We start from the raw sequence: 27,567 nt of genomic DNA, 5'->3' as shown, positions 1-27,567 counted from the left end.
CTCAATATGTACAGGGTGGGGCATCGTATACGCGCACGCGAGAAATCGCGACTTCTAATTAAATAAAAATTGTCGAAATTTTATATACCTAACTAATTATTGTTAAGGTATATTTGAGAATTTAAAAAAAAATTTTTGTTAATAAATAAGGCCGTAACAGTTTTATTAGTTTTCTGAAATTAACTCTTAATTTACCTATAAAGTTTTTACACTAAATGAATCTGTATCTGCTAGCGCATTAAACTCTGGTGGCACAATTACAAATTTTGACTTGGTTAGCTAAATAATTCGCTTTTTTATTTAATCGCAAACCAGACGCGTGATTTATGGCACAATGGGTGTAATTTCCCAACAAAAGGTATAGCCGACCATTTTAAACCTTTTTGCCATAAAATTGGCAGTTTTCATTGTCACCTAAACTTACGACAGCACAAGTAGCAGCTCATAAATAAAAATAATTTTGAAAGTTAAAATTTAAAACTTCGTTTAATTCAAAATCTAATTGGTGTTTTTTCCGCTGATTTCGTAAATAATTATAGAAAGTGAATCTGGGTAGGTTAGTATAAAAATCAGAATTTGACTTTTTGGTTGAAATTTACATTTTATTTTTTTTTCGCTTTGTTTGTAAGTGAAAAATTATCAAAAAATTATGAAATGAACCTTACCAATAGCCAGGTAAGTGTGAAAGATTTCGACAATTTTATTTAATTAGAAGTCGCAATTTCTCGCGTGTGCGTATACGATGCCCCACCCGGTATAATTAATACCCCCTCTATATGGTACCACATACAATGGGCCCGTTGTTTTCCAGTACTAGATGATTTTATTAGATGCAAACGTACCAGACACTGTAAAGTGATCCGTCAGGTAAAATTTAAACCGAATTCCTGCAAAATTAGAGGTGTTAAAGAACGTGCAAGGTTATCAAAACACGTTGGTTTTTGTTTGTGTTGAATCTACAGATCTTATTTTTCTAGTCCTACTGGTTTTACGGGATTAAAAAACAAAAGGCAATGAGATTGAGCGTGAGAAATCCAGAATTGATGCTGCTAGAGTTGAATTTCTTTTTTTTTATCATTGGGGTGAATTTCTTAAAATAATCGAATTTGACGTTGATGTGTTCTGAATTTATCATTTTTTTCTATTTTAATTAAAGAACAAACATTATTCTATAATTGGTCTGTCGATCAGTCTTGTGGACGCTGTGTAAAGACCCAGATGGAATAAATCACCATTTTAGTGTGATTTAGGTGCATTATATCCGGTAGAAGAATAATTTGCAGCTTTTCAAAAAATTGTGTAAACTTGTGCCTTATCCATTAACGATTATGAATCTTTTATGATACTTCGTGTCTCTGCTAATGCCTGAAATAAGGAATTGTGGGCAATTTATAAGTTTCTAGCGATTTTATAGCAACGGTGTAGCTTCCATAATTTTTCCGGTAGAACCGGAGCTTGGGATCCATCGGAAAATTGTTGGATCGTGTAGGTTAAGCATTAACGACGAACCTTGGGGTAGGAATCATCTCGTCTCGATACGGTGGGCGTACCTGAGAAAAAAATCCAATTGCTCATTGTCCAAGCTGAAGTGAAACGATTATGGTAATTAAAGCCCCAGACAAAATGCAATCTTACCTTGTGTGTGTGAAATATGGAGAATCGGCGAATGGTCACACCTTCTCCATGTTCACGACTGGAGACGTCGGACGTCGCTGACCATCAGGGTCATGGGAAGATTGCTTTAGTTGTGCGTGCTAACATCACATAATCTATTTAATGCAAACAGGTCTCGGGACGGAAAACCGCAAGTAAGACAAGTGCATTCGAAGCCAAATCAATTGGACTCCGGTCAGATGCGTCAGCAGCCGCCGGTGGTACGTTCTGCACTACCACGCCATTACAGATAGCAGAACCTCATTTCGATGCGGTTATCGCAGTTGGCATGGGTTAATGTGGAAGATGGATAGACGATTAAGTGGACTAATGATACGTATGTTAATTAGCGGTGTTCGCATAACAGCCGTGCCTTCTGTGGCGATCCTTTCATCTTTTATTATAGCGCATCGTCAGCCAAAAACAACACAAAACATTTTGTGCCAACTGTTACGTCTTGAACGCGCCTTTTTATTTTTAATCTAAGCAGGAAGATATCTCGAAATTATCCGATGGACGCAGATTACGGAGGAAATGGAACCGTAAAAGTTTTCCTCTCCAGGAATTGTACTTTTCAAGTACTTCGCAAAGAATTCATAACGATACATTTTTTCTGGGCAAAAGAACTGTCTAAACTGTGTGAAATGTGATGGGATGGGAATGGACATTTGGGTGTCAGATTTTATTTTTATTTTATTTACGAGTACTTATGCAAGTTTTATAAAATATATTGCAGGAATCGTATATCTAGTACATACTCGTAGCTTATGGCTGTTGATCGCATTCGTTGAAATATACGGTTTTATAAAAGCGGAACATGTATTTATGGAACTGATAAATTCAACTGAATATTACTCGAAGTTGCTCGTATTGCATGGTATTTAATTAATTTAACTATTGCATGAACAACAAATGTATGAGTGAAAAGCGAAAGAAAATTTCATTAATTTTTCTCCAAACATTAAACTTCTTCCAACTATCCGAGCATTGGATAAAACACTCCTTTTTCAAATGCCATCACTTTTGAAAATGTGTTTTGAGTTGAGAGTTCGTTGTATAAAATTTAAGTTTCAACAAACTTTTACACAAATTTCTGTTTTTTCCATATTCAATAATGACCAATTCATCTCTAATCCAGGATTGTAATTTTCTGCTAAGAGCAAATAATTTCTGTATTTTGTTGTGCTTGGTTTTTTATTTGCACATCTTTTCATCATCATTACCGATTAATAAATAAATGACGCATTAAAAAAATATTCTTTGAATATGCATAAGGACGTGCATATATTTTTCTATAATTGATTCAAAAAATTGAAATTCACGCATAGTTATCTGTGCATGAAGTGGGTCATTTTCTTACGTGTCTTTTTTTTTACATTGTTAGTAAGATCGAAACCATAGAAACCATACAAAACAGTGTGTGAAATGCAATTTCACGCATACGACTATTTCTGTTTTTCATTTCACGCACTGTTTTTTATTGGTTACCTAGCAACATGGTCACTGCATTGAAACTTCAGAGTTCCTTCAAAAATTTGAATTTTTAATTTCAATTTTTTGAATCAATTATAGAAAAAATATTGTTTATATTTCGTGCGCGAAAATGTTTTTGTGCATTCAAAGGCTTATACTGCCTCGACCTTCGTCTCGGCGTAAAAGACCTTTTCATGCACAAAAAACACTCTCTTCGCGCACTTAATAATAAAAATAACTATTAGAACTGTAATGCCAATTACATATAGGCTCTGCCATTTCTATTGAAACACCACCTGTTGGATTTTTCCTAAAATTTAGCAATGTGTAACAGGTTCGGTTGGTTGTAAAACGGCTTTTAGTGAGAAATTTGAAATTTTTACATTTTCTAGTTCCTAAAACGTCAAAGCAAATCGCTGTCAAAATAAATATTTTAAATTGATAAATCAATGATCTAACTACACATTTAGCAATTACATATTTATCTCGTCGACGCATCGTGCATTCTTAATATAATTTAATATAAATCTTAATAGAAATCTAAAAATTTTACGCCTGCGAATCCTACCACCACAAATGTGAGTGAGTGGTTTTTAGCGTGGTTATCTGTCGTTAGTGTTCCTGCTGGAAGGTAAAACCCAAGGGAAACTCAAAGAATTTTAATCAATGAACAAGGAAATTACAAAATCAAAGGATTGGCGCCAGTTTTGGAATCTTGAAGGATTTTGCCTCTCAGGTGTGATTGGATAATTCTGTAGACAGTAATATCAGATATCTGGAAAAAGAATTTGGTATTATGGGGGGTATGTGGGCAATGTGGGGTAAGATTGTAAGGATTAAAAAAAATCAGGACTTTGAGGAACTCAAAACTCATAATTGAATGAATTGGGGAAAAGTTTAAGTAAAAAAATAATTATTTTGGTTTATTTCAATGTACTTATATGTATTAAGTATTTTAATAAACTACACTTGCTGAAATGCTTTTTTTATTGAATTTTTCTTATGGTGAAACCACAGATGATGAACGAAACTTACACGTAACCTCACTTTTCTGCTGTTAAAGTTAAATGAGTTATAATAATAACAAATAAAACTGCACTCGCTGAAAGTTTAGCTGAAGAGATGAATATCAAAGTTAAAATTTAGATTTTAGAACAATAATTTAAGATGTCCCCTTAAGGCGCATGTGCCAAGTGGCGTGTGAAAAAAAGTGCGGGATTTAATTTTGATGTTATAGCTAAATGTTAGCAAATGTAAATACGTTCTAAGCCGAAGACGCTCACGCTTTTTAGAATGATAGAAAGACGCCTTTTTTAACTTACAGAAAAGATTTATGAAATTTCAACACAAATTTTTCTGACTGACCACATTTGGTGACTTAAATGCAGTTTATCATATAATTTAATAAGAGCTCTCTTCATGTCAGCACCCATAAGGACTCGTTTTTTCTATTTTGCTCTATTTTCGCGAAAAAACAATAAATTCTTGATAATTATTGGTTTATAATTGAACGAAAGACGCGTTGAGTCAAATATGACATGACATTCAACAAAAATCAAGACTGGCAATAATAGTCAAAAAATTACTAAACATATTTGCAGCGTTGCCAAACTGACAATCAACAGGTGGTGTTTCAATAGAAATGGCAAAGCCACACAATTTCAGTTCTATAATCTTGTCAAATACAATAATTAATAACTCTCTGATATTTTTGACCAATACGTTCAAATATCACAAGTATTTACATTTCCTGCAAATAAAGAAACATTGACTTTGTCTCAAATTCTTCGGAATTCATTAATGGTCTTCAATTAGATAAATATTTGGACGTAGATTGTAACTGAAATTTAGTGAAGAGTAAATGTTTTACATCCATTGTAATTAGAAGTATCTTTGATTAAATACATACATTTAAATTAATAAGCAACTGACTGGGAAAAATTTTCGTTTTAAGTAAATAAGAAATAAATGTCTGATACTACTTGCACAGCTTTATCGCGAACCTGCCTGCACGAAACTGCGACCTCTTTCGATTATTTTTTTCCATCAAGAAATCGATCTTGCAATCCTCTCTTGATTACAGTCCCTGACGTCACATTAACGATCATGGCAAAAAATCAATGAGCTGAAGTGCGGACTGGCCTGCGCCCCCTAATTTTCCGCTGCTTCGCTCCATGTGAACCGTTCATTTCATCTAATTACGAGAAGAATTTCGAACACCTGTTTGATATGCCAGCAGTACCGACAGACACGCAGTCATCTTGGAATCCATCCAGTAATCGCCTGTAACAACCATCACAATACAAACATATTTGTTAGTTCTTGTCTTGTAAATGAGTTGCTCGTCTGCCCTTCTTTATCTACCACCGTGTTGTCCAAATCTGTACAAAATGGTCGTTTGAGGTGATGAATAATGACTCCAAAGCTGTTTGAATTTTTTTATAGTAACGAGGGTTCCTCGAGGTGTTCTCTCTTCTTATTGTGTTGGGTCAGGTGGATGTGATTTGTCGACGAATCCGGTTTTTTTTAATCGACACAATTGAAGTGCGGCGGTTGCGTTAATTTTGGTTCTATTGTTGAAGTAATAGAGTGTCTCGTACAGCAGATTGGGGATCAAGGGATGTGGATTTTTATGGAGTTGGAGTGAAACGACCACTGTCAAAGAGTGCAGCTGAAGTTGTATTTGAATAACGATTATCTGCAGCTTTGTCAAACAAGGTTCCGACGAATTTTTTAATCCTGATCATGTCGCCACAGTATTGAGGGAAAATGTCTGGTCTGGTACGTTCTTGTTTGCTCCGGAGGAAAGATTTGTGTCCTCGTCCACTCACGATTGTCGTTATTATTGTTCTTGTATGTTCGAGTCTTTGACGATGGTATTTAACTTCACACAAACGTCGACTACAAATGATTCAAGAAAACAAAACGTAGCACGTTTATTATGGCTACGGTTTGCTCCTGATCGAAGGACACTCCTGCCACCCAAATGATCGCTTACATAATCGTTTAATTCCTCCGAATAAATTCCCAGAAGCAACTTTCCGAACGTTCACATCCAAACTAATTAAATAGAAAAAGTGATTTAAGATGTTTTTTTGAAAGGTGGGGTTTTAGAGAAACAACCATAGAACCATCACTCAATTATCGATTTTGCATGTGTTTGGGGTCAACTCGAACAGTAATTGAGGCTTTCGGTGATGGTACACATCATGAAGAATGTTAATCGAACTGGTTGTGTATCCGACATGGCATTATGCAGTTGCAAAAGAGATTTTAAACAGGTTGAGAGATTTTATCTCGTTGATGGTGGCTCTAAAAGCAGGTGTCATATTGTAAAATAATAACGCGGGAAGCACTGATAAGATATTTGGAAGCATCATCACATTCCACATTCTTCGGATGACTCAAAGGTCGTCTTTTTATAATCCCGACGATGACTGTTTCAAATGTCTGCATAACTCAGGTGTAAATTGGTTTTGCGAACTTGCACAGGCTCAGAGAAAAACGGAAGACGCCAGTCATGACCACCAAATTCTTACGTGCTATCAGACAAACGATGGATGCTATGATGAAAGTGTAATGCATCATTTACCCATCAAGTAATACCGTGCCACATAAATTCACGTATTTATGAAAGTGAACGCTGCAATTATATTGTCTGAGAATGCAACTCAGAGTCTAAAATATGCATTGATCATTTCCAGAGCTCTTTTTATGAAAGTGGCGTCTCAACCGCTGCCGGGAGATTTATTGGACTTTGTTCAATGAATAAGAGTGTCATCGTGAAAAATTCTACCACTAGGAAGTAGATTATTAAAATGCTGCGGGCAGATTTGTGGTTGGTCCACATTTTTGTTAGTTGAGAAGTTGTTTTGTCGGAAATTACATCACAATTGCGGCTACTTTTGAAAATTGTAGTGTGAATCAGCAAAAACCTCTTGAGTGTTTGAAGACCCCATACCATCCCAGGTAAATTATTCGTTGGCAAAGCGTCATGGAAAGAGAAGGAATGTGTATAATTTTAAACGGCACACCATGTAATCTTTGAAATCATAAGTTTTGAGTAGGTATTAGAAGAGGAAGTCGTTGTCGGTGGCACATTTGTGCGCATGTTTTTTCCCTCCCATTTGTCAGGTAATCTCGAGATGGGCGTCTAATGGCGGTTATTAATTTTGGTAATTTGTGGTTCATTACGAAACTAAAATATAATTGCGTTGCATGCGGGCAGGAAACGAAAAAACGGGAGAGATCATGAAAGGTGGACCGGAAACATATATTCATGAAGAATGGCGAAAGAAATTGGTTGGCAATTGAAAGAATAAAGAACAAAGATTTAATGTCGAGGAGAGAAGTGCAGCAAAAAGCGAGAGACGCCGTTGAATTCCAAAAAGATGCCGTGAAGGTCCGTTCACATGGCGGGAGCCGCAGAAAAAGCGCCGGTTCTGGTCGTAAGCACCGAGTTATTCAAATGAACGTAAACCGGCGATTTGGCGGCGAAAAAACCGAGAATTCTCGAGTAATTAAGATATATAACAAATAAAATTTAAGTGGCCAGAGTCGTGAACGGGCCTTTAAAAAACCAGTCGGAAGGTTTGTTAAATTGAGTTAAAAATGTCACCGGACAAAAACAAATAAAATACGGGAGCGGCAGAACAAAAGGGATCGCGAAATCGTTCCGAGAAGAAAACTGAACCGACCAGGCTTGCTGAATTGAATTGTCAATTACAATGAGAAGAAAAAACCACGGCCATGTTTAGCGAGCACGATCGGGACATACATACTGTGAACCCTCGGTCGACAACTTGAACCTGTTCGGTATCGGTCTCATAACACGGGAATTATTTATTATATGGAATTATTTATTGTATGGACATAAGCCGAAGCTTAACGAAACCCTATATCACATCGCACGCTCGATAAAAAGCTGAGGATTCGCCACGGCTGGAACGAGCTTCAAGTATTTTATTAGCGATCGCCAAAACGAGCAAAAATTCGACCAATAAATAGTCGCACCTAGGCGGATTTTGGTATTCGAACGTAATTAACGGAGGATGTTGGTCCTTTCGAACGAGGGTTTGGTGGACCGGGTCGAAACCGCCATAATTCATACTTTTTAATTATACCTTGGCCAGTCCGCACCGGGATTGGATTACTAATGTGGACCCGTTTGAGCGAAAAATAAAGATCTCCAGTCAATTGTGGGTAGAAAATATGTTTGCACATCGTTCTCACTCTAGAATATCTCAGGGAAAAAATATGTAATTTTATATTTATTACCCACATAATTCATGTAAATAAGAATTCCTAAGGTTTCCGACGTTCGAGCACAACTATATTTATCATAATTATTTAAATGCAAATTTACGTCCAATATAATAAATATTATCCGTTATTGCTTTTGGGTGGTTTTTGTCAACATTAATGCGTAAAATAGCACCAAAAAGATCTTCATTGGCGAAAATACGTGTGCGAATTATTGGTATTTGACGTACGCAGCTTTTAATCTGCTCGTCCTCAGTCATACCTATTGAACAGAAAAAAATACTTGATGACTGTCAAACTATTCTTTTGGGGACAATAGAGGGGGTAATTACCATTATTAGTGGTAAGTATGTAATCCGTTCAATGGTGCAGAAAAACGACTTACCCCGAAATTGCTTTTCGTGGAAAGAGGTAGCTTAACGACGCTCGGTAATAGCAGCTTTCTTATAATGGACCCTATCATTTGTTATTTTAAAGAATAAAAATCTTATATGACCTATTTCACAACTTCAGGTGCATAGAAATTAGCTTTGATGCAGACATTTTTTGCGAATTTTAATATGGCTATTATTTTTTTTAAGTGACGTTACCTAGCTTATTATGTCATTAGCGCTGGAACTCTGATATTGCTGGGCTACGTTCTGGGAATATTGAGTGTTGGTTGGGTCACGGGCGTAAAAAGCAAAGTTGTTACAGGCCTTTTTAGATTTCTTCGAAATGATCGGATACGTTCTATGTTAATCACTTAAAGTTTTGAAGATTTTAGAATATGGTTACTTATTTTTTTCATCTGTTTTCTTCGCTGATGATCAAATATTTACTTTTATCCTCTATAAGGCTATATTTTTTTAAATTTATGATGGCAGTGATGAACTGATGAATAAAGATATCGTCCATGTAATACCCCAAGTCAGTAGAATGAAAGCATATATTTTTAATTACATATAAAATTTATGTGCACGATAATTTGTTATGCTTAATATACAGGTGTCTTCATATCTAACTCCCTTATTTATTGGGGGATTTTAATTATTTATACACCAAATTAAATGGTTATGAATAGGCTACAAAAGGGCCTTATAAATTCCCGTATATTCAAGGCTAAACTGTCAAAATATTTTTTTTCAAATGCGAACACAACTTTTTTTAGTAATTCTGATAGAGATTTTTATTCTGAAAACAACAATGTATACACTTACATACCAAAAATACAAAAAAAAATAAAATAAAAAACGCTACTATCGTCTATGCTCCATTTTGCGCTAAATATTGGCGGCAAATCCGGGCAATTACATATGTAAAATTTGTTTCACAGTCTAGGGGCCAGTTTATACAAGCGAAATTAAGTTAATCGTAATCAAATGCGAGATTAACTGAATACGTGATCAGATTGAACCAATCGAAGTTTCGGATTCATGAATTAATCGCGCATTAAAATTTAATTCGAATTAAACATTTGTATAAACTGGCCCTAAGACTGCTTTACAAATCTATGAGGGGCATGATGACCAACTCAGTAAACAGGGACCAATATCTTAACGTGACTTCCAAATCACGAGATAGAATATAGCTTTTTTTTTTTAAATTTCGCCCTGGATCGGAATCGAACCCTCGACCCTCGCGTCCCTGAGCCGAAACGGACTCCCTTAGGCTATATTCTGCCTATTATTATTTGTCATTTGTTTTTCCAGCTAACTTAATTTGGTTAATTTAATTTACAATGCATTTTGATAGCTTCGCGCTTGGTGCTCGTCATTTGTTTCAAAAGTTAGTGTTATTTTTTTATGTGAATCACTAAAAAAAACTATGTGTTCGCATTTGAAAATTTTTTTTTTGACAGTTTGGCCTTGAAGCCCTTAGAGCTATAAGTGAATTTAATAGGCCATTTTGTAGCCTATTCACAACCATTTAATTTGGTGTATAGATAAATTAAAATTCTCCAATAAAGTGAGCTATGGACTTGTCTTTTTATTTTTTTTTTGGTGACTCGTGTATATAAAACAAGATTCAATTGATCTAGCAGTGATACGTTTTTTTTTTGCAGTTGTCCGTTTCATCCAAAATTTTTATGTTAGACAAGGATATTTTAGTGCCTTGTGGTATTTACAATTCGAGACACGGAATTTCGGACATCACTGTCAATATACCGTCAAAAAATGTAAAATAGGCTTTACATTATTAATCTCAATTTTACCGTTTGCGACGATTTTGATTGACATGCGATTGACGTGAACAGAAAATAAATTTCAAAATTTGACTTTTGAATGCCACGTTGACAATAAAGAGTGATTTACATCGCAATTTTTTGAAGTGACAGAAAAATGATGCCCGAAATTCCGTGTTTCTATCTGTACATGGAGTTTACCTGGTGACTTTTAATGATTGAGACAAATTTAGTGGGTTGGCACTCCTGAATAATTGGTATACCTATAGTCTATTTTTTAATCAAAGAACCACAACACCGCAATTTACACCCGAAATAGAGCTGACAACATTGTACACTTTTGACATAGGGTGAAAAATCTCATCATAAAGGATTGAGGTTATTAGAGATATTAGTAGCGCAGCATGTTAATAAAGTTAATAACAACTAATAACAACTCATTTGAGAGTTTAATAAATGTCTTACTTTGCGAGGCATTTTTAATAACACATTCAAATTTTAGCTGCGAGTTTGCGTACTTTCAAGGACATTAAAAATGACAGATTTTGGCTCGTATAGCCAATAGACATCATTAAATTCCCTAAATTTAGTAAAATTTTATACCGAGTGACTATAAATGATTGAAAATTATTTTGTTATGTTGGTAACACATTTGAAATCTTTAGTTGGCGACATCGTTGGCATGACACACGTAATTTTTAAAATTGAAACAAACGTCAAAAAAATCTAAATCGACAATGTACTTCGTGACTTAACCTAACCTAAATAGAAATGACTGACAGATAATGCACGACAAGACTTGCACTACCAACTGCATCAGTGTTGCCAATCCACTATTTTCTTTCAATCATTTATAGTCACTCGGTATTTACAAACTTAAATCAACAGGTTGTGGTTCTTTGATTAAAGTCAAAGTTGTCTGTTGATTTCCCTTTTAGGTTAAGATTCTATAAATAAATAATGACAATTTCATTTTTTTTTTACTTTTGAACTGACATGTATTTGAATTTGACGGTCAAGTGAATCAACATAAAAACCGAATAATACAGCGTGATCAACAATGACTGAGTCTGTTGGCAATGAAACAATTGAAAAATATTGGTGTTTTTCTGTTTCGTAATTGGCACTGACCGGATGTTTTAACTTGACACAACATTAAAAAAAAAATAGGTTATGTCGGGTATGTTTATGCTATTACAAAAATGACCCTTTGATGGTGAACGTCAAATTTGCCTGTCAACTCTGTCAAAGCTGACAACCGGAAATGCGTTTAGATTACAGTGGTACCAAAATCATTCAAATTTTCATTGTTACCAACAGATTCAGTCATTCTTGATCACGTTGTACTCTCGTGTCAAAAATAAATTACTCCCTAGGATTTAGGGATATTCGTTACTAGGTTACCATAAATTTGATTAGGTTGGAGGCTATGTGGTTTCTGGTGACAAACAAAAGATATCCCAAAAACATAAAGGAGCAAGTTAATTGTAACAGTTGCAAATGACTAATTTCTCTCTAAGTGATAGATGAGTTTTCGTTTCACAATCAATTTTGGTTACTGGCGGCATATTTATTTGGATTTAATCTCTCAATTCAAAGTAACCAACCTTAGGCATTCAAAATTACTTTTGAAAATTTTAGTTACACAACATGAAAAACGTTATTTCGCTAAAGGTTCGAATTCTAGGGAGTAATTTATTTTTGACACGGGAGTAGTTATTTATTTAACGAGTTTGTGTGTAGATTGGGCTTTTTTTGGTATGAGTGGGCCAGATTAGAACGCGAGTGAAATGAGCGTTTTAAAGGCCCACGAGTGCCAAAATAAGTCCAATTTACACAAGAACGATTGAATACAACGTTGTTTTGTTCGATGTTTCGTTTTGACAAGTTGTCACATTTATCAAAATCCGTTCACTTAGGAGAAAATTCTCTAATTCTGACAGTGTCGCACAAAAAAAATAATTTCAATCATCACCTATAGAATTTTTACAGAAGCACTTTAACTTTTACAGAACGTTCAATCCTGAACGAAATCTACATTCGAAATGTTATAAAATTGGGAAATGGTCATATTTTTTACTGTCATGTATAGAAGAATTTCGCGCCACATTTCGAATTTTTGTATTTATGAGATAGCCAATATGTATAACACAAAACTGTCAGATGTAAAATGTCATTTTTATTGTCAATATAAATTTTTAAAAAATACTCCAATGAAATAATTTATATAATTTATAATTGATGTTGATTATCGTGGCTATAGGGAGGAAATTTGTCCATGGTCGGGAGTAAATTTGACCCCCATTATCATTATCTCATGGTCTCTCAAATTTAAACTCGCCGGTTTATGCATTGAATTCAATTGTCAATAGAACGGCTGGAAGCAAAAGAATTAATCATTCTTGAAAGAAAGGTGCGGCTGCAAACAATTCCTTCATTGAAAAATTTTTGAAAAATATGCCTGTCTGTGGTGACATTGGAAAATATAGCTAAAAATCATATTCTCCATGGTCTAAAATTTCCTTGCAACAGTGGAGATTCGGATTTTGGTTGAGATTTTGTAATCAAGATATTCCAGACATGAATGAACAACTCATTGCTGTTTTATGTTAAAAAAGAATTAGAGCAGCACACCAATTGGGAGGGTTTTTCCAATTTCTGAAATTTTTTGAAAAACTAAAATTTTATTCAAGTTTAAAAAATTATTTACAGGACAGACACTAACAATCCTATATTTTATATATTTTATTATAACATACAATTGAATTGTATCCCGAAACTTTATTCCAAACTTGACAAATATTTAGAACATGCACATGTGTAAAAATAAAAATAGCTTTCACATTTTTTAGCTTCTCAAAAAAGGCACAATTGCACTCGCCTGTAATACATTCAGAAAAACTACCTACCTCAAGAATTTGCAGTGAATTTATTATTAGTTCTTTGTAATGGTTAATGCATTAACTAAATTAACTATATTTTCACAATGAACATTAAACAATGCTAAACAAAACAGACATGAGTGCTTCCAGGTTAAACATATTGTTTTGTTGATTTAACACTTAATATTTATACAACGAAATACAATTGTGTTGCAAAAATTACTTCTGAAATTACCGTAAAAGCAATTTAAAAAATTAGTAGGTTAATTTTTGTGTGGCATTCTTCCAAGAAATCTCTATGCATAATCCATATTCTATTCAAATGTCAGTTTGTGGTGTGTGAATAAACAAACAGTTCGATAAATAAACACTTTGAATGCAATTTTCTTAACCTCGACCTTCCAACTTTGTTTTTTCGTTCCAAGTCGTAAATTTATTCTAAAGATTAAAATGAAAAGCAAAAGTAGGTTTGCGATTTCATGGAAAATGAAACGAAATGCAATTTAACATTTATTTTACTCGATTGATTTTCCAATTGATACAACTCGAAGCCGTTGCCGATTTTCGCATCGTCCTCGTCCTTGCATAATACAAAAAGATACCCATTTCCTCTAGTAATGTCACACGCCATGCGAGTAGCCAATCACTCTTCCAGGAAGTTTGTTTATAGAGTGTCATTGAATCCATTTGATCTATGAATGCATTTATCCAACTATAGATTATTTGCATTCAAGAGAGATGACCGGCATTGTTAGTGGAATTCTTGCGGTTGTCAATTTTAATTGAAACTATGAACTATAAATTAAGAAAGTTACAACGTCATTGGGCGAGACTAGGTTTCGGTTGACAAGCCATCGAGCGGCAGAAAATTAAAATGTGATTATCATCGGTTTTGTTGTTATTATACCACCTTAAACGGCTTTCGCTTACGTGATAAGCTTGCACCTCTTTAATTATACAAGAATAAATCACGACCACAAGTAAATTAATTAACAATGCCGCGTTGATATGATAATAACGCGACGTGAATGCGAATTTCGTTGTATACGTTGCACACTACGATAAATTCGCTACCACTCGCCCACGTGGATCACATCGTGGAGGTGTTTTATCTGCAATTACCTTCTTTCGAGATTTGTTTACACGTTAGGTAGCCATTCTGGTGGCGTCGAGCGTTTGACACAGTCAGATTTTACGTTTCCGTCAAGGTTTGCGCGATTAAATCACTTCCACCCTGTAATTGACCCCGTTGGCTGTTACTCGAACCGGTAATAAACACCCCGAATGCGTTCCCTTATTAACACGAAAAGTACACCGCCTTATCGAGAGTTGAAATCACCGAACACGTGTCCGCTTCACTCGAACTCAACACGACTTTACTTCCTCTGCATGTGGGGTATCAACCCGTTCCGCTTTGTCCTGTCATTCTCGCACCCACCCTTATAGCGTGCGCGTGTTTTTTGTTTGATTTTCAAATTGACAAACCCTTTTAACTGGATGGGCTCACTTTCGTTCCAGGGATGCATCAGTATGGACGGTTTTCAAGTCATTTGCACCATCTTCGTGACAGTGGTGGCATACGCGGACTCCAGCGCAGCAGGTGAGTGTTTCGTTCACTTTTACGGAAAGATCTCAACAGTTTCTTTAAGATCATGAGTACATGTTGACAAAACCTGAGTCGCTGACTGTCTCGATCAATTTCGAAACGAAGCTCGAGTGTGTTATGAACATCCTCCCGGACAAGTTCCAGTGGAAGTTTTATCCTTTGGATAAGAAGGACTCGTTCAATCCCAAGGCGCCACTCAGCTTGACCAACTCTAAATTCAGAATCATCCCTGCTGATAAATATGAGCCGCAGAAAAAGATGTCTTCTCTCACCCTCCAGGTCAGTTGAAAGACAAGCCCCGTATCTTTGATCTCCGACGTCTCTTTAAATTAAGAGTGATTTCTTTTGTTGTGAAAGTTCGAGATGTCTAGTTTGTCGGTGGAGAAAATGTCGAATCATAATTCGTGATCTTTTTCAGGCTGATTCGACCGAGATCGCCGGGGACTATCAATGTCTTGCTCATTACGGAGCCTCTGTAGTGGCTTCGATCCCATGGAGGATCACGATAGCAAATCTAACTCATTTTCGTAGGCAAGAGAAAGTCGACGCCACTGTAGTTGTGGGAAACACGATCAGTTGGCGGTGCGAACCGCCACCGATGAGTAATCCTGAGCCTTACGTAGATTATGTCAAGAACGGCCAATATTTCCCCCGTGTGATATCCACGTCGACCAAGTCTTTGATAATACCCAACGCCACAACAAGCGATTCAGGACACTACGCTTGCAAATCTGGTAACACCGAAGGCGATATAACTTCAGGGACGTTGCTCAATTTGCGCGTGGTCCGACATGTGTCCCCTGAACCCCCTAGATTTTTAATCCGTCCGAAGACGATGTACGAGGTGAACAAAGGAGATTCGGTTTTCCTGGAGTGCGCGGCTGTCGGTAATCCAGTACCGAAAGTGGAGTGGCGGAAGAAAGTGGGAATTTTTCCCGAGCACCGGTGCGAGAAGCTGGAAGGCGGTCTGGTGATCAAAAACGTGTCGTCGAGCGACAACGGCGTTTACGAATGCGTGCAGAAGAACCACCTCGGTACCATCTCGCATTACATCACTCTGAACTACAACGAACCCCCGAAGATCGACTGTCTCCTTACTACGACTGACGTGACCCAAGGCGACAACCTGGACTTGGACTGTTCCGTCACTGGAACGCCGACTCCAGAAGTGAGCTGGTTCCTGAACGGGTTCGTCGTGAACGACTCCAAGATCGAAACGGACGGTAACAAGATCTATTTCATGCCGGTGGAGAAACGACACGCCGGGAATCTGCAGATCTTCGCGCGGAACGTCCTGGGAACGGTGTATCGTACCATTAGTATTAAAGTCATTCCATTGTCGACGACGCAAGAAGTGAGCACCGACAAACCGGTGCCGCCGACTAGAGGCAACCACAGGAACATCAACAACAACTCGCGGAAGCCGCCCAAACACGGCAAGATGGTGCCTCCGTCGAGACCCAACATCTCCAGGTTGAACGACGAAGCTGTGCTGCTGAGGTGGACGGTCCAGATGAAGGGACTTCCGATTCAGTTTTTCAAGGTGCAGTACCGAGAGCTGGGACCTGACAGTCAACGCGACCACCACAACAGGAAGGGGTCGAAGTGGATGACCACCAATACGGACATTCCGCCACACATGAGGAGCTACGAAGTCACCAACCTGAAACCTGACCACTGGTACAGGTTTCGAATCGCAGCGGTTTATAGCAACAACGACAACAAGAACAGTCCCACCTCGGAGAAGTTTCACTTGAGGAAGTTAGATTTTGACAAGCGAAATCCCTTGCCCATTCCTCTTGTCACAAAAACGGAAACAATCAATTCGACATCTGTCAAAATCTATTGGAAGGTAGACACCGATTGGTTGACTAAAAGTCCATTCAAAAATCAAAAACCACCAACATCGCATTTTCCTCGATAATTACTATCGGCAACGCTGTCTAGTGTAAAATTTGGTGAGACTTGTAATTTTGAGGTTAAATGTTTATTAAGTGTCTTGTTTTTCTGGGCATGTTTAAGTAAAAATAATAAGAATCAACAAATAAATGAAACGTGCTGCTAATAAAACAATATGAATGAAATTCAAAGAAATTGAATTTTATTTTGAATCAAATAAATGTTATAATTTATAGTTACCAACATAGTATGAAAAAATATCTACCTAGGGTTTTTTAAATTTTACCAACCTAAAGTAACAGGTGGTGGTTTTTTGATTTTTGAATGGACTTCTAGATTTCTTGATAACTCTTCTTTTGCAGTATAACTCCCTACCTAACATCACCGTTGACGGATTTTTTGTCAACTACAACTCAGCCAGCAGTGCCGCTGATTACATGAGAGAGGTTGTAGACGGCCAACACACAAATTCTTACATTTTGACGCATCTACAACCCGACACAGTTTACGACATCAAGCTGCAAAGTTTTACGTCGAAATCAGCGAGCGATTTTAGCGCGATAATGAAAGCCAAGACTCTTGGTAGGAACTATTCCTTCTATTTGAACACTACTAAATCGTTGGTTGTAGGAGAGGTGAGCACCACATCGCCTCCCACGAAGGAAACAGTAACTCCTTCTCTCAGTACCGAACCTAGTGGAATCAGCAAGTTGTATATTATAATTGCAGTATCGGTGGTCGGAGGTTGCGGACTTATTTTTGCACTGATTGGTGTGCTTCTGTTTTGTAAGAGATCTAAACAAAAGAAAAACAGTAACAGAGGTGAGTTTTCGTTTGTTTTGTGATATGTATCTATTGTGGTTGTGTAGGTGATCGTGATAAAGGGGGAGTTGATGACCATCGCATTCAAGCCGATGCTGAGTACGTAGTTGGTTCGAAAAATGCACCGAGATCTAACGGGTGTGTTCCTCCGAATCGCATCACAATAACGGCCAATCCATTGGCAGATGCCGACAACAAGGTGAGGTACATATTGCTTTTCTTCCATTTTCATAATCATTGTTACTCGGTCTGTCTTACAATATTGAAATGATCAGTTCGAAGATTGAAAAAAGATTAGATGAAAAACAAAAAACAAATTTGTACGATAGGACGTAATGTTACATTATTAAATTTGAGTTTCGAGTTGAAGGTTTTAATGAGATGCACATTTTTCCGCCTAGGTCAGCCAAGTTGAGATACAGTTAAAAACACGGACAGAGTCGCCTCCATAACAATCAGCTATTTTCCAATCTCTTGTAGGTGCAGTAAAACAGCTTGAGCAAAAGTATGTTGCTTAGTCAGTGTTCACTTTGAACAAATCGAGATAAGCCGCTTAAATCGTTTGCTGTCGCTAGTCCGAATTTCTGCTTAGACTAACTACTAATAGCTGTGTTTGTGCTTATTGTTTGTACTTTTTATTATTTATTTACTCACAACTAAAACTAGGTTAATTTCATCTTATTTCCAGAAATTTCTAGCTCGGATTTTTTCCAGAATCAGAACATGATTGAAATGTCGTGTTTGTCGTCGCAAAACAACAACTGTTCTACTGTTCAACCGTCAGTCAGCGGAGAAGACTCGCCGACTAACTCGAGAGACAAGAAAAATAAAAATCGCGAAAAACGTATTCGAAACAAACAGAACACGGACTCTAATACTTCCGGAGAAAATTATGTCTAGTGTTTTCGCAACTGACAGTGTATCGAGAGACTTGTCGAATGAACGTGCCTTAAAGTATAAGACTGATTACGTAAAGCGTGCCTTTTCAAAAACGTAAACAAGAAAAAGTCGTACTAGGTAATGAGCACGTTGCTCATAATGACACTTTGATAGTCGACACAGTTTTTTAATTCAAAATGAGCATTTTAACGGAAGTCTCATCACTTCCGTCCACTCCGGTATCTCTCCAAAAGATGGTATCTTACTTTCGTACATAATCGCTCCGATTTTGACGTAGTACTGTGTCCCAAATTACGTTACTGTAACTTGAAAGCATATTAACTTGCCTAATTGTAAATAGAATGGTTTGTATATATTTTTTGATTTATGGAATAATGTCAACTGAGTGATCCTTTTTTTAATTATTTAACTTATTTTTTGTACTTATTAATTACTAAATAGATTAATAAAAATTAATAACGATTATTTATTAATTTTCCAGTATTAATATCAAGCTCTTTGGCAGCTATGAGGTGTCTGACACTAATTTATATTAGTACAACCGTAAATCAACAGTAAATAAAGAGAAAAACGTGATTAATATGTGATAATAATTAAAACAGAATTAATGTTTGGAATAGTCTTTTTGGTAACAAATCATATTAAATTTGTTACTTGAAGTAGTAAACAATGAGAAAAAAAAAGCATTTAGCGAAATATTATTTTATAGAAAATATGTTTTGTACCGATAAAGACTGCTCCTCTGTGGTAAATTTTATTGTGTTTGTGTTTGTGGTAATGTGTACCTATTCTTGTTGGATATAAAATTGTACAGTAACTGGTGCAAGAGCCACAAACAGTTACACAAGTGGTCTAAATTCTATATGCGTCGTTTGGTATCTTTTTGGACGAAAATCTGGATGTAATTTAAATCTAAATCTGATGTTTTTGTAGAATGTGTTTATTGCCTTTCAGCTTGCCAGGTCATACATACATAATTGTAATAGTACAAAGTGCAGCATATTTTTTTGCTATTTATAACATGTGCTTTTATAACTGAAAATAGTCCGTTTATAACAATAAATAATCATTCTTCAGCTGTGTATGTTTATTTGCAATTTTTATTTATGTGGAAAAAGATCCACAACAAGATGTGAACAGAATCTTTTCGTAATATCGTGTTCTAGCTCAGTACACTTGGTGATCGGTGTATGATTGACCAGAACAAGATATATTATATCTTGTTCTGGTCAATCATTAGAACGGATTCATTTACATCTTGTTGTTACGTTATTATTATTATTATTATTGCAGAAAGTACCTTTGTTTGCTTGACATGTATTAAAAGGTTAATTTACGAATAAATCAATAAATATTTTTTTAATTAGCAAAATATTTGAGTGTATATAGGCAACACAATAAACTAGGTGGAAATTCAATTAAATTTGGGGACGTTTAATATTGGTTGGATGAAAAATTCTTTGGAATGTGTACAAAATTAACTCGGACAATTGCAGTTAGACAATATAAATTTTGTTTTAATTTTTGACACTTGAATTATATAAATAAATTGAAAATAAATGGAATTTATGTTATATGCAACCCACAATACACAAGTGTTCCCTCTTAAATTTTGTTTTAATGTTTTATTAATTATTACTTCCATTCCATGTTTGTTAGGAAATGGAAGATGGTGTGTGATGGTGTCGATGGTGATTTCACAGTATAAAGTAACATTGTTACACCTCTTACTGTGGTGATATGGTGTCAGAAATAAGATCACATTTGATTGTTACGTGTTTAATGTTTAATGTTTTTCGAGTAACTTCCAAAAAATGTACCGATTTCAATTACTTATTATACAAAATGTTTGTCTCAGCAATAGGTCTCAGCTCAGTAGACCAATTGATTTTGATGCAATTGGATCGGTGGTTTTGTAAAAAATAGTTAGGTTTTCTTTCGTTTAAGAGAAGTTCTGCAAAAAGTCACAGACTGAATGTTTCTTTGTGGAAAATATTTTTTTAAATAAGGATTCAAGACCTATTTATTAATTTTGGTGCAATTTTGTATTTATCCGGTGTCTAAATAATCTGGTCAACAGTGCACTATAACAGATTTTCTTTATTTTACCTGTGCTGTAGCTCATGAAGCCTTATAGCTGACATGCTGTCACTGTCGCCAAGTTTGATTAAATGTCTTTTTTAGGCACCGTTAATGAGAACAGTAATTTTACGTACTCACAAGCGGACGAAAAGTTATTTTTTTCGGACGCTGACCGTGGCGCCATCTGTTGGTCTGTTTAGTAAGTTGGCAACGAAACCGACAAAAACGATAATGGTCCTGTCACTCTACGCCTGTCACCATAAATTATGTACCTAAATACGTAGAATAATTGTATTGCAAATAGCAAATTTTTAGTTTTGTTAGCAAACTGGTAATAAATACTATAAAAAAATATTGTTAAATTTATCTAAGTACTCTAAGACTCGGACACTTTTTGGCCACAAAGTTATTAGTTATTATAGTTAACTATTAATTGTTCATTTTGTATCCCATTTTTATGAAGAAATAGTTTTTTTTCAAAACTAACATATCTAATATTACAAGATTGAATAAACCACCAAAAGACATTTTTGTAAAATCGTATCAAAATGAAGTCATTTATACAATAATTTGCGGGCGTAAATGATGCCTTTTGCGCCAAAATCGCCTCCTTCACGCCCTTAATACAAAAATATCTGTTAGGTATGACACAATGTTGTTTTCTCAATGGATGCAAAGTTCACTGGTGAGATGATTTATATATTTTTATTGAACATGCATTCCTAATTTTTTAAAATTAGCATTTTTGACCAGATAAATATTTAGTGGCTATAATCCTAATATCGTAACGGTATCATAAGGTTTTGTGGCAAATTCTACTAAAACTTTTGCTGTCAAAAATTATTTTGGAACATAAAATTCACGAATGGTTTTCATACCCACCTATATTTTTCGAAATCAAAATATTTCTCAAATTTTTATTTGACTCTCTTCTGACAGAAAAGTCTAAATCTTCAATGTAAGAATACTTTCAGTTGCCTGAAATTTCTCTTGATTCTATTCTACTCTTCCTTCTTTTAGGTGTCAGAGATTCATCACCGTGTTTAAGCAATTAATGTTGTGCCTCAGTACCTCAAGTTTCTACAGAGTCAAGTTACTATGTATTAGGAAACCAAAAATAAACTAAAAACGCAAGTAAAAATTAAGAGAGCATTCATAAAATGAAATAATAGTAAAGTGAAGTTGAAATGTTTACAATTGTTTTTGTTTTAAGAAGGTGAAAAAAGAATAAGCTCCTCTAGCCATCTGGAACGAATTATTTTCTCAAAAGAGCTCTACTTGGAATCCCACATTTACATACCGTAAGAAAAGTATTTAAAGTGAGTGGCGTAATTTTTCCAATCGTTACATAAATTGGTTTTGTCATTCTCGTCATAGTCAAGATCATTTTCTTGCGAGTCGAAAGCTTTGCTGATAGCCAATCAGCTTCATAAATTGAATAAGACAACTTCATGCTCTGAAAAGAAAAACTAAACTGTTCTGGTTTTCCCCAAAGCTTTTTCGTACCGCTTCTGTGATTCGATTACCAAACCAACAATACATCAAGAGTTCCAAAGACGTGCCGAACAAGTACGTAATTTCACTACCGATACTTTGATCAATTGTCTGACAATAAGTCGCAGGTGAAAAAATGAAAGTTTTTATGTAACGCATTACCTGGCTCAATAAAAACAATGAGAAACACATTTCACCTAGTGAGACACATGCTTGAAAGAAAGTTTGGACATTGTAAATAGATTCCAATTGTTCTGAAACTCTAATATTGAATTAATTTTTAACAACATTGTAAGTACGACGTGAAAAGCAAACCTTAACAGTGTCTGAAGATGTTGAATACATTTTATCATTTCTTTGTCAACTTCGTGTTCCAAATTTTTTGAATTTAATTTACAACGGGTAATCCGCTCCACACATCTGGGATGAAGAGTTTTAAAAGCACCACCTAATACATTCAGGTGCGCACTTATACAACTCATTAGCGCCATAAACAAAGCATCTAGTGCTAAAAATATTTCATAGTGAAACATACTAAATCTGTTTTAAACTTACTGACAATGATCCACACAAGATATGTCACGGGAATAATAGTGTACATAAGTGTAAACAAATATTTGCCTCTGGTTTCTGTTCCAAAAGGTGTGATTATGTTAACTGGCAGCTTCTGTTGGTATAATTCTTCGCCACCACTGACGTCATATTGTTGATCACCCATAAATAGAAAAACGTAGAGGCTACCTAGTAGCATGCTTAGCCGATTAGCATTACCGAAAAACCACAACCAGTTGATCCATGCAGTTACATGCTTCAACTCTTTTTTTATTATTTCATTTGGCTTAAAATCGTGGCAATCTTCGTAATCACAAGGATGGTTTGTCAAAGTATTGATAATATTTATGATGATTTTTCTTTTAATAAAGTAGTTAGCGACTTTGTATATCGCACAAACGTGGTTTCCACTGTCTCTTAAAGCACCAAGGAATGCATCCATGTCATGAAAACAATAAACAGCATAAAGCAGCTCAGAAGGTAAATATAAAATAAATATATAAAACAACCAAAATGTGTTGTAAGCGAGAAGAAAATATCGTTGGCTGGGTTTTATTTTATGATCGTGGATCCACAACGCTGATAATTTTAAACGATTTTTAATTAAATCAAAATAAGTAGGTAGAATGGTGTGGTTCATATTGATGGTGGTAAAGACACTAGAAATAGATTAGTTAGTCGCGGCTTTTATGTGGTGCTAGATCAATAATCTTATTTTATTAAGCAAATAATTAATTGTTGCGAAATTCACCTGAAAAGGGGCTGAAGACTGGATCAATTACCACCCAAAATATAAATTCTGTGAGTATGTTAATGTTTAACTTACAGATAATTAAAATTTTCAAATTCAACTTTTCCTATTTTTAAACAGTACATACAAGAGAATCTGACAGATGTTAGTGCCATTAGAAAATTTATTATTGAAATTGGAACCTGAAGATTTATGCATATTTGAGGACAATTGTAGTTCAAATATCAATAATTAACAGTTTTGTTAATTATAGGATATGTGAAACTCAATTGACAAACGACGCTGTTCGATTGAGGGGTTGCATGTTGAGTTGGTTGTTTCTGCAATGGAGAATGTTACGTGAAAATGTTAGTTTTAATTATAGATGGATAATGGTCAAGGGCAAGTTGAGATAAGTTGGCACAACAGATACATTCATTTTATTTGCGTTAATTTAATTGTCACGTTCACTTTTACCTGACAACTTTTATTCTCATTGTAATGTAATTTAATACAATGAAATTAGAGAACAGTATTACGAGTATACGGCATGATGATCTAACATGGTAAGTAAAGCTCTCTCTGAACTTTATTTTTAGGTATTTACGAAAATGTATTTCAGGTTTTGCTAGATTTTTTTGTACAAAATGTGGGAAACAATTTTTAGAAGTTCTGTCAAGATAACGACTGTGAACAATGCCTACAAATAAATGATAAAGCATTTTAGTCACAAATATCTTGGTCCAGAGTGTTTAATGTCTTTTTTCATTCGAAATTTACTTCACATGCAGATCTAGGAACTGGAAAAAGTCCAGTCGATAATATTTTCATTAAGAAATACTGTGTTTTCAATTTGGTGTAGGTCGTAAAATTTTATGGTACTTTAAGTAAAAGATCTTGGGGGGCTTATAAATCCTAGTTTACCACTAGCAGGTAATATTTTAAGCAGGGTTGTATTGTACATTTTGTATATTTGCATTGTACGGAAAACGGCACGCGCCGCTTCCCAACCTTTTCAAACCCAACCATTGTGCCTGTTAATCCCTCATAATATGCAATAAAATTTTACAACCTACAACCAAATTGAGAATACAATACAAACTGAACCACTCCACTTTTTATTAAACAATTCTTGAGTGACGAGAAATAAGTTAAAAATAAAATTACGATCAACATCAAGATTAAAAATGTGGACCGATGCCTCTTCCATGCCGGAGTGACTCTGGAAAAAGTCGGTTGGGTCCCGCCTCTCGAGATGTATGTCCTGGGTCGTCTCGAAGAAAAGCATCGTCTTTTTGTCTAGCTCCCTTTTATGGAACCGCAGTCTTTTTTGTAGAGGGAGACGAGAGGAGTGAACGAAACGAACACGTTGAGAACGTGAACGAAAATAAACGAATTTCGGCCGGCGTCACCTATTTATCGGAAAGTTGGGACCAAACGCGGCGCACGAACGGAGCCCGCTCATTGGCAGACCAATGGGCAGGGAGAGTAGCCCGAACAAAAACGGGACACAGCCAAAAATAACCAAACGTTATTTATTACTTATTGTCGAGAACATAAAAGAAACGTAGGAAATAAATAAGAAAGCTTGTGAAGTGCATCTGTAATCTTTTATAAAAGTGTTCACTACAATTCTGTTATCAATAGTTGATAAATATAAAAATAACTTAAAGGTTTATTATTTTTACGAGGTGAACATGAACTTATTGCACATTAATGAATTTCTATGCAAATAAATTCTTGAGGAGTCTAAATAACATGGCACATGTGCAAGCATAAAACAGTAAAAACATCTTTCAGTTATTTTCTATCTACAATTTTCGATTGAATTAAAAAAAAAAAATGTAATGTTAAAGCAGTCGTAACAATTACGATTTTCATCTGAAACTAGCAATTGAATGATTTCTTTCAACAAAAATAATTTTACTCTACTTCATATTATAAAAATTTTGTTCTCAAATGTGAATGCTTTTTGAATCTTTTTGTGCACTTTACATTTTCAAAATGATGACTACAGGACTTAATTTTGACTACGCCAGCTGCTCCTTAATCATGCTTTAATTTTTGATAAATCTATGGTGCAGTATTCTATAAATTATTTCTTGTTATGGTTTTCAAGGATACACATTTCCTCAATCAAAAGAAGATACTATTACAACCAGCGTCAGTTCATTTATTTATTAATGCCATGTCTCTGTTTTAAAAAAGTGAAAAAAGAATACGCTCCTCTGGTCATCTAAAAACAAATATTTCACGTTTTGGCTGGCTTTATTAGCATCATTGACAAACTGTAAGAAATGTGTTAAAAGTCAGCGGTGTGACTTTTCCTATAGTAATATAGATCGGTCTCTTCATTCTGCTCATTGTAAAAATAATTTGTTTTCTAAATGATAGACTTGTTGAAAACCAATCGCTGTCATAAAACGAATAAGACAATTGAAGACTCTAAAAGATGTGTTGACATGAAAAATTAAAAAAAAAGTGATCGCCACTACCGCTTCTGTGATACTGTTTCCAAACCAACAATACATCAGAAGCTCAAAACCAGTTGCCAGAAGGTATGTTATTTCATTTCCAATATTTTGGTCGGTGGTCTGAAAAACTACTAAAATAGATTCTCAAAATTTTGATTAGTTACCTCGCTTAGAAGATACAAAGAAAAACACATCTCTCCCAAAGATATGAAAGTTTGAATGAAGGTTTGAGTGCTGTAAATAGATTCCATTTTTTCTGCAACTCTGAAAAGAATAACCTTCTCTCGTATTCTAGTTCTGGACAAACCTGAACACAGTTTGTAGATGCTTAATACACTTGATCATCTCCTTGTGCATTTCGTGTTGCAGAATCTCTGGATCGTGCAGAATATTCTTCTTCAAAAGAGCACACATGTTAGTCCTTCTGATGCACCTGGAACGCAGAGTTTTCACCGCTCCTTGAAGAATCTTCAAATGGGCACTTGTACAGCTCATCAGAGTGATAAAAAGAGAGTCAAGTGCTGATTACAATCGCAATGAATAAATGTAAATTGTGATTTTAGTACGACTTACCCACTATCATCCAAGCAGCGAGTGTCAAAGCTACTATTGTATAGACGAAGCTAATGAAAAATGCTTTTTTGGTTCCGGAACCAAACGGCAACACTGCATTGACTGGTTGCTCTTGTTCGTAAATTGTTTCGTTGTTTTTGACGATGTATTGTTTGTCAGCCATGAAGAAAAATGTAACCACGCCGTTGAGAAACATGCTGAGGCAAATGGCGTTGCAGAAATTCCAAAAATATTTCGTCCACTTGAGTGCTTGCTTTTTCTCCTGTTTTATAATTTGACTGGGCTGGAAGTCGTCACAGTCTTCGTACTCATAATCGCCGTTTTGCAAAGTATCAATGAGGTTCAACAAGTCCTTTCGCATGATAAAGTAATTGAAAGTCTTGTAGACAAGAGAAGCGTGATTGCCGATGTCGCGTAAAGCTCGCAGGAACACACTCAAATCGTTAAAACTGTAATAAACGTACAAGATTTCTGCAGGAATGTAACCAACGAACATGTAGAAGCACCAGAATGCGTTATAGCCATGTTGAAAATATTTTCTGGCTGTTTTGTTGTCATTGTCGTATATCCAGAAGCCTGAAAGCTTCAGTAGAAATATGTTAGAATCGAAGTAAGCCGTTAAGGCGTCGTCTTGTTCAGTCATCTTGTCAGTGTGAACCCTTCAATTCACACCACCTTTTATACGGCGCAGGAAATGAATTATTCAAATTCCGGCAGGAAAGTGCAGCTTACTAGGCACCTACCTCCAGGTAATGACAGTAATAACAATGATCCGTCCAGAACATGGAATCAGTAATTCGTGTCAAAGCACACCTGTGTAATTTTGACTAATAAAAAAATCATCACACCCCCAAACAAGGTCAGAAGGCAGACCGTCGAATCAATTTCCCCTAACCTCGCCCTTCCCACAAATTGCACTTCTTGCACCTGGAGGACACGCTGGTCGCATCTCCCGGGGCGGCTACGGGTCGAGGTGGGGTTCTTGTTGGTCGTCTCAAGTC

At 35.6% G+C, this 27,567-nt stretch overlaps 3 protein-coding genes across 16 annotated transcripts in view; 1 reads left to right on the top strand and 2 right to left on the bottom strand.

The window, feature by feature from the left end:
* Positions 1–19,737, top strand: part of boi (brother of ihog) — a 30,397-nt gene extending 10,660 nt beyond the window's left edge. For 3 of the 14 annotated variants that reach the window (XM_069051965.1, XM_069051963.1, XM_069051964.1), the window contains 7 exons: positions 14,953–15,034; positions 15,084–15,319; positions 15,459–16,892; positions 17,302–17,521; positions 17,570–17,761; positions 17,809–17,960; positions 18,476–19,737. In XM_069051965.1, the coding sequence (XP_068908066.1) occupies positions 14,965–15,034; positions 15,084–15,319; positions 15,459–16,892; positions 17,302–17,521; positions 17,570–17,761; positions 17,809–17,960; positions 18,476–18,661 (2,490 nt within the window). In that variant the 5' untranslated portion in view covers positions 14,953–14,964 and the 3' untranslated portion in view covers positions 18,662–19,737. Of the gene's footprint in view, positions 1–14,952; positions 15,035–15,083; positions 15,320–15,458; positions 16,893–17,301; positions 17,522–17,569; positions 17,762–17,808; positions 17,966–18,162; positions 18,267–18,449 lie in introns of all 14 variants that reach the window. The other 11 variants (XR_011160584.1, XR_011160583.1, XR_011160586.1 and 8 more) reach the window with 11 other exon arrangements.
* Positions 19,738–21,498: 1,761 nt separating this feature from the next.
* Positions 21,499–23,071, bottom strand: LOC138133038 (odorant receptor 10-like). The gene is made up of 6 exons (XM_069050824.1): positions 22,793–23,071; positions 22,553–22,745; positions 22,400–22,499; positions 22,250–22,348; positions 22,044–22,199; positions 21,499–21,988 (listed from the first exon to the last, which is right to left on the bottom strand). The coding sequence occupies exons 1-6, from the start codon at positions 22,986–22,988 to the stop codon at positions 21,935–21,937; spliced, it is 798 nt and encodes a 265-aa protein (XP_068906925.1). The 5' UTR covers positions 22,989–23,071; the 3' UTR covers positions 21,499–21,934.
* Positions 23,072–25,471: 2,400 nt separating this feature from the next.
* LOC138133039 (odorant receptor 49b-like) lies at positions 25,472–27,557 on the bottom strand. Its single transcript, XM_069050825.1, has 6 exons — positions 26,567–27,557; positions 26,301–26,514; positions 26,158–26,257; positions 26,015–26,113; positions 25,809–25,964; positions 25,472–25,755 (listed from the first exon to the last, which is right to left on the bottom strand). The coding sequence occupies exons 1-6, from the start codon at positions 27,207–27,209 to the stop codon at positions 25,693–25,695; spliced, it is 1,275 nt and encodes a 424-aa protein (XP_068906926.1). The 5' UTR covers positions 27,210–27,557; the 3' UTR covers positions 25,472–25,692.
* Between the last annotated feature and the right edge of the window lie 10 nt (positions 27,558–27,567).

The sequence above is a fragment of the Tenebrio molitor genome, chromosome 6, assembly GCF_963966145.1.
Source record: "Tenebrio molitor chromosome 6, icTenMoli1.1, whole genome shotgun sequence".
Classification (NCBI taxonomy): Eukaryota; Metazoa; Arthropoda; class Insecta; order Coleoptera; family Tenebrionidae; genus Tenebrio; species Tenebrio molitor.
The sequence above is the reverse complement of the archived record's forward strand: the minus strand, read 5'-3'. Positions and strand labels throughout refer to the sequence as shown.

Coding starts and splice junctions, on each gene's coding strand:
- LOC138133038 (XM_069050824.1), bottom strand. CDS start 22,988: ATGCTACTAGGTAGCCTCTACGTTTTTCTATTTATGGGTGATCAACAA. Junction 22,746..22,792: donor TCTTGTGTGGATCATTGTCA/GTAAGTTTAAAA, acceptor AAATATTTTTAG/CACTAGATGCTTTGTTTATG. Junction 21,989..22,043: donor CTTTAAATACTTTTCTTACG/GTATGTAAATGT, acceptor AATTCGTTCCAG/ATGGCTAGAGGAGCTTATTC.
- LOC138133039 (XM_069050825.1), bottom strand. CDS start 27,209: ATGACTGAACAAGACGACGCCTTAACGGCTTACTTCGATTCTAACATA. Junction 26,515..26,566: donor CGCTGCTTGGATGATAGTGG/GTAAGTCGTACT, acceptor GATTGTAATCAG/CACTTGACTCTCTTTTTATC. Junction 26,114..26,157: donor CTTTGTATCTTCTAAGCGAG/GTAACTAATCAA, acceptor GTAGTTTTTCAG/ACCACCGACCAAAATATTGG.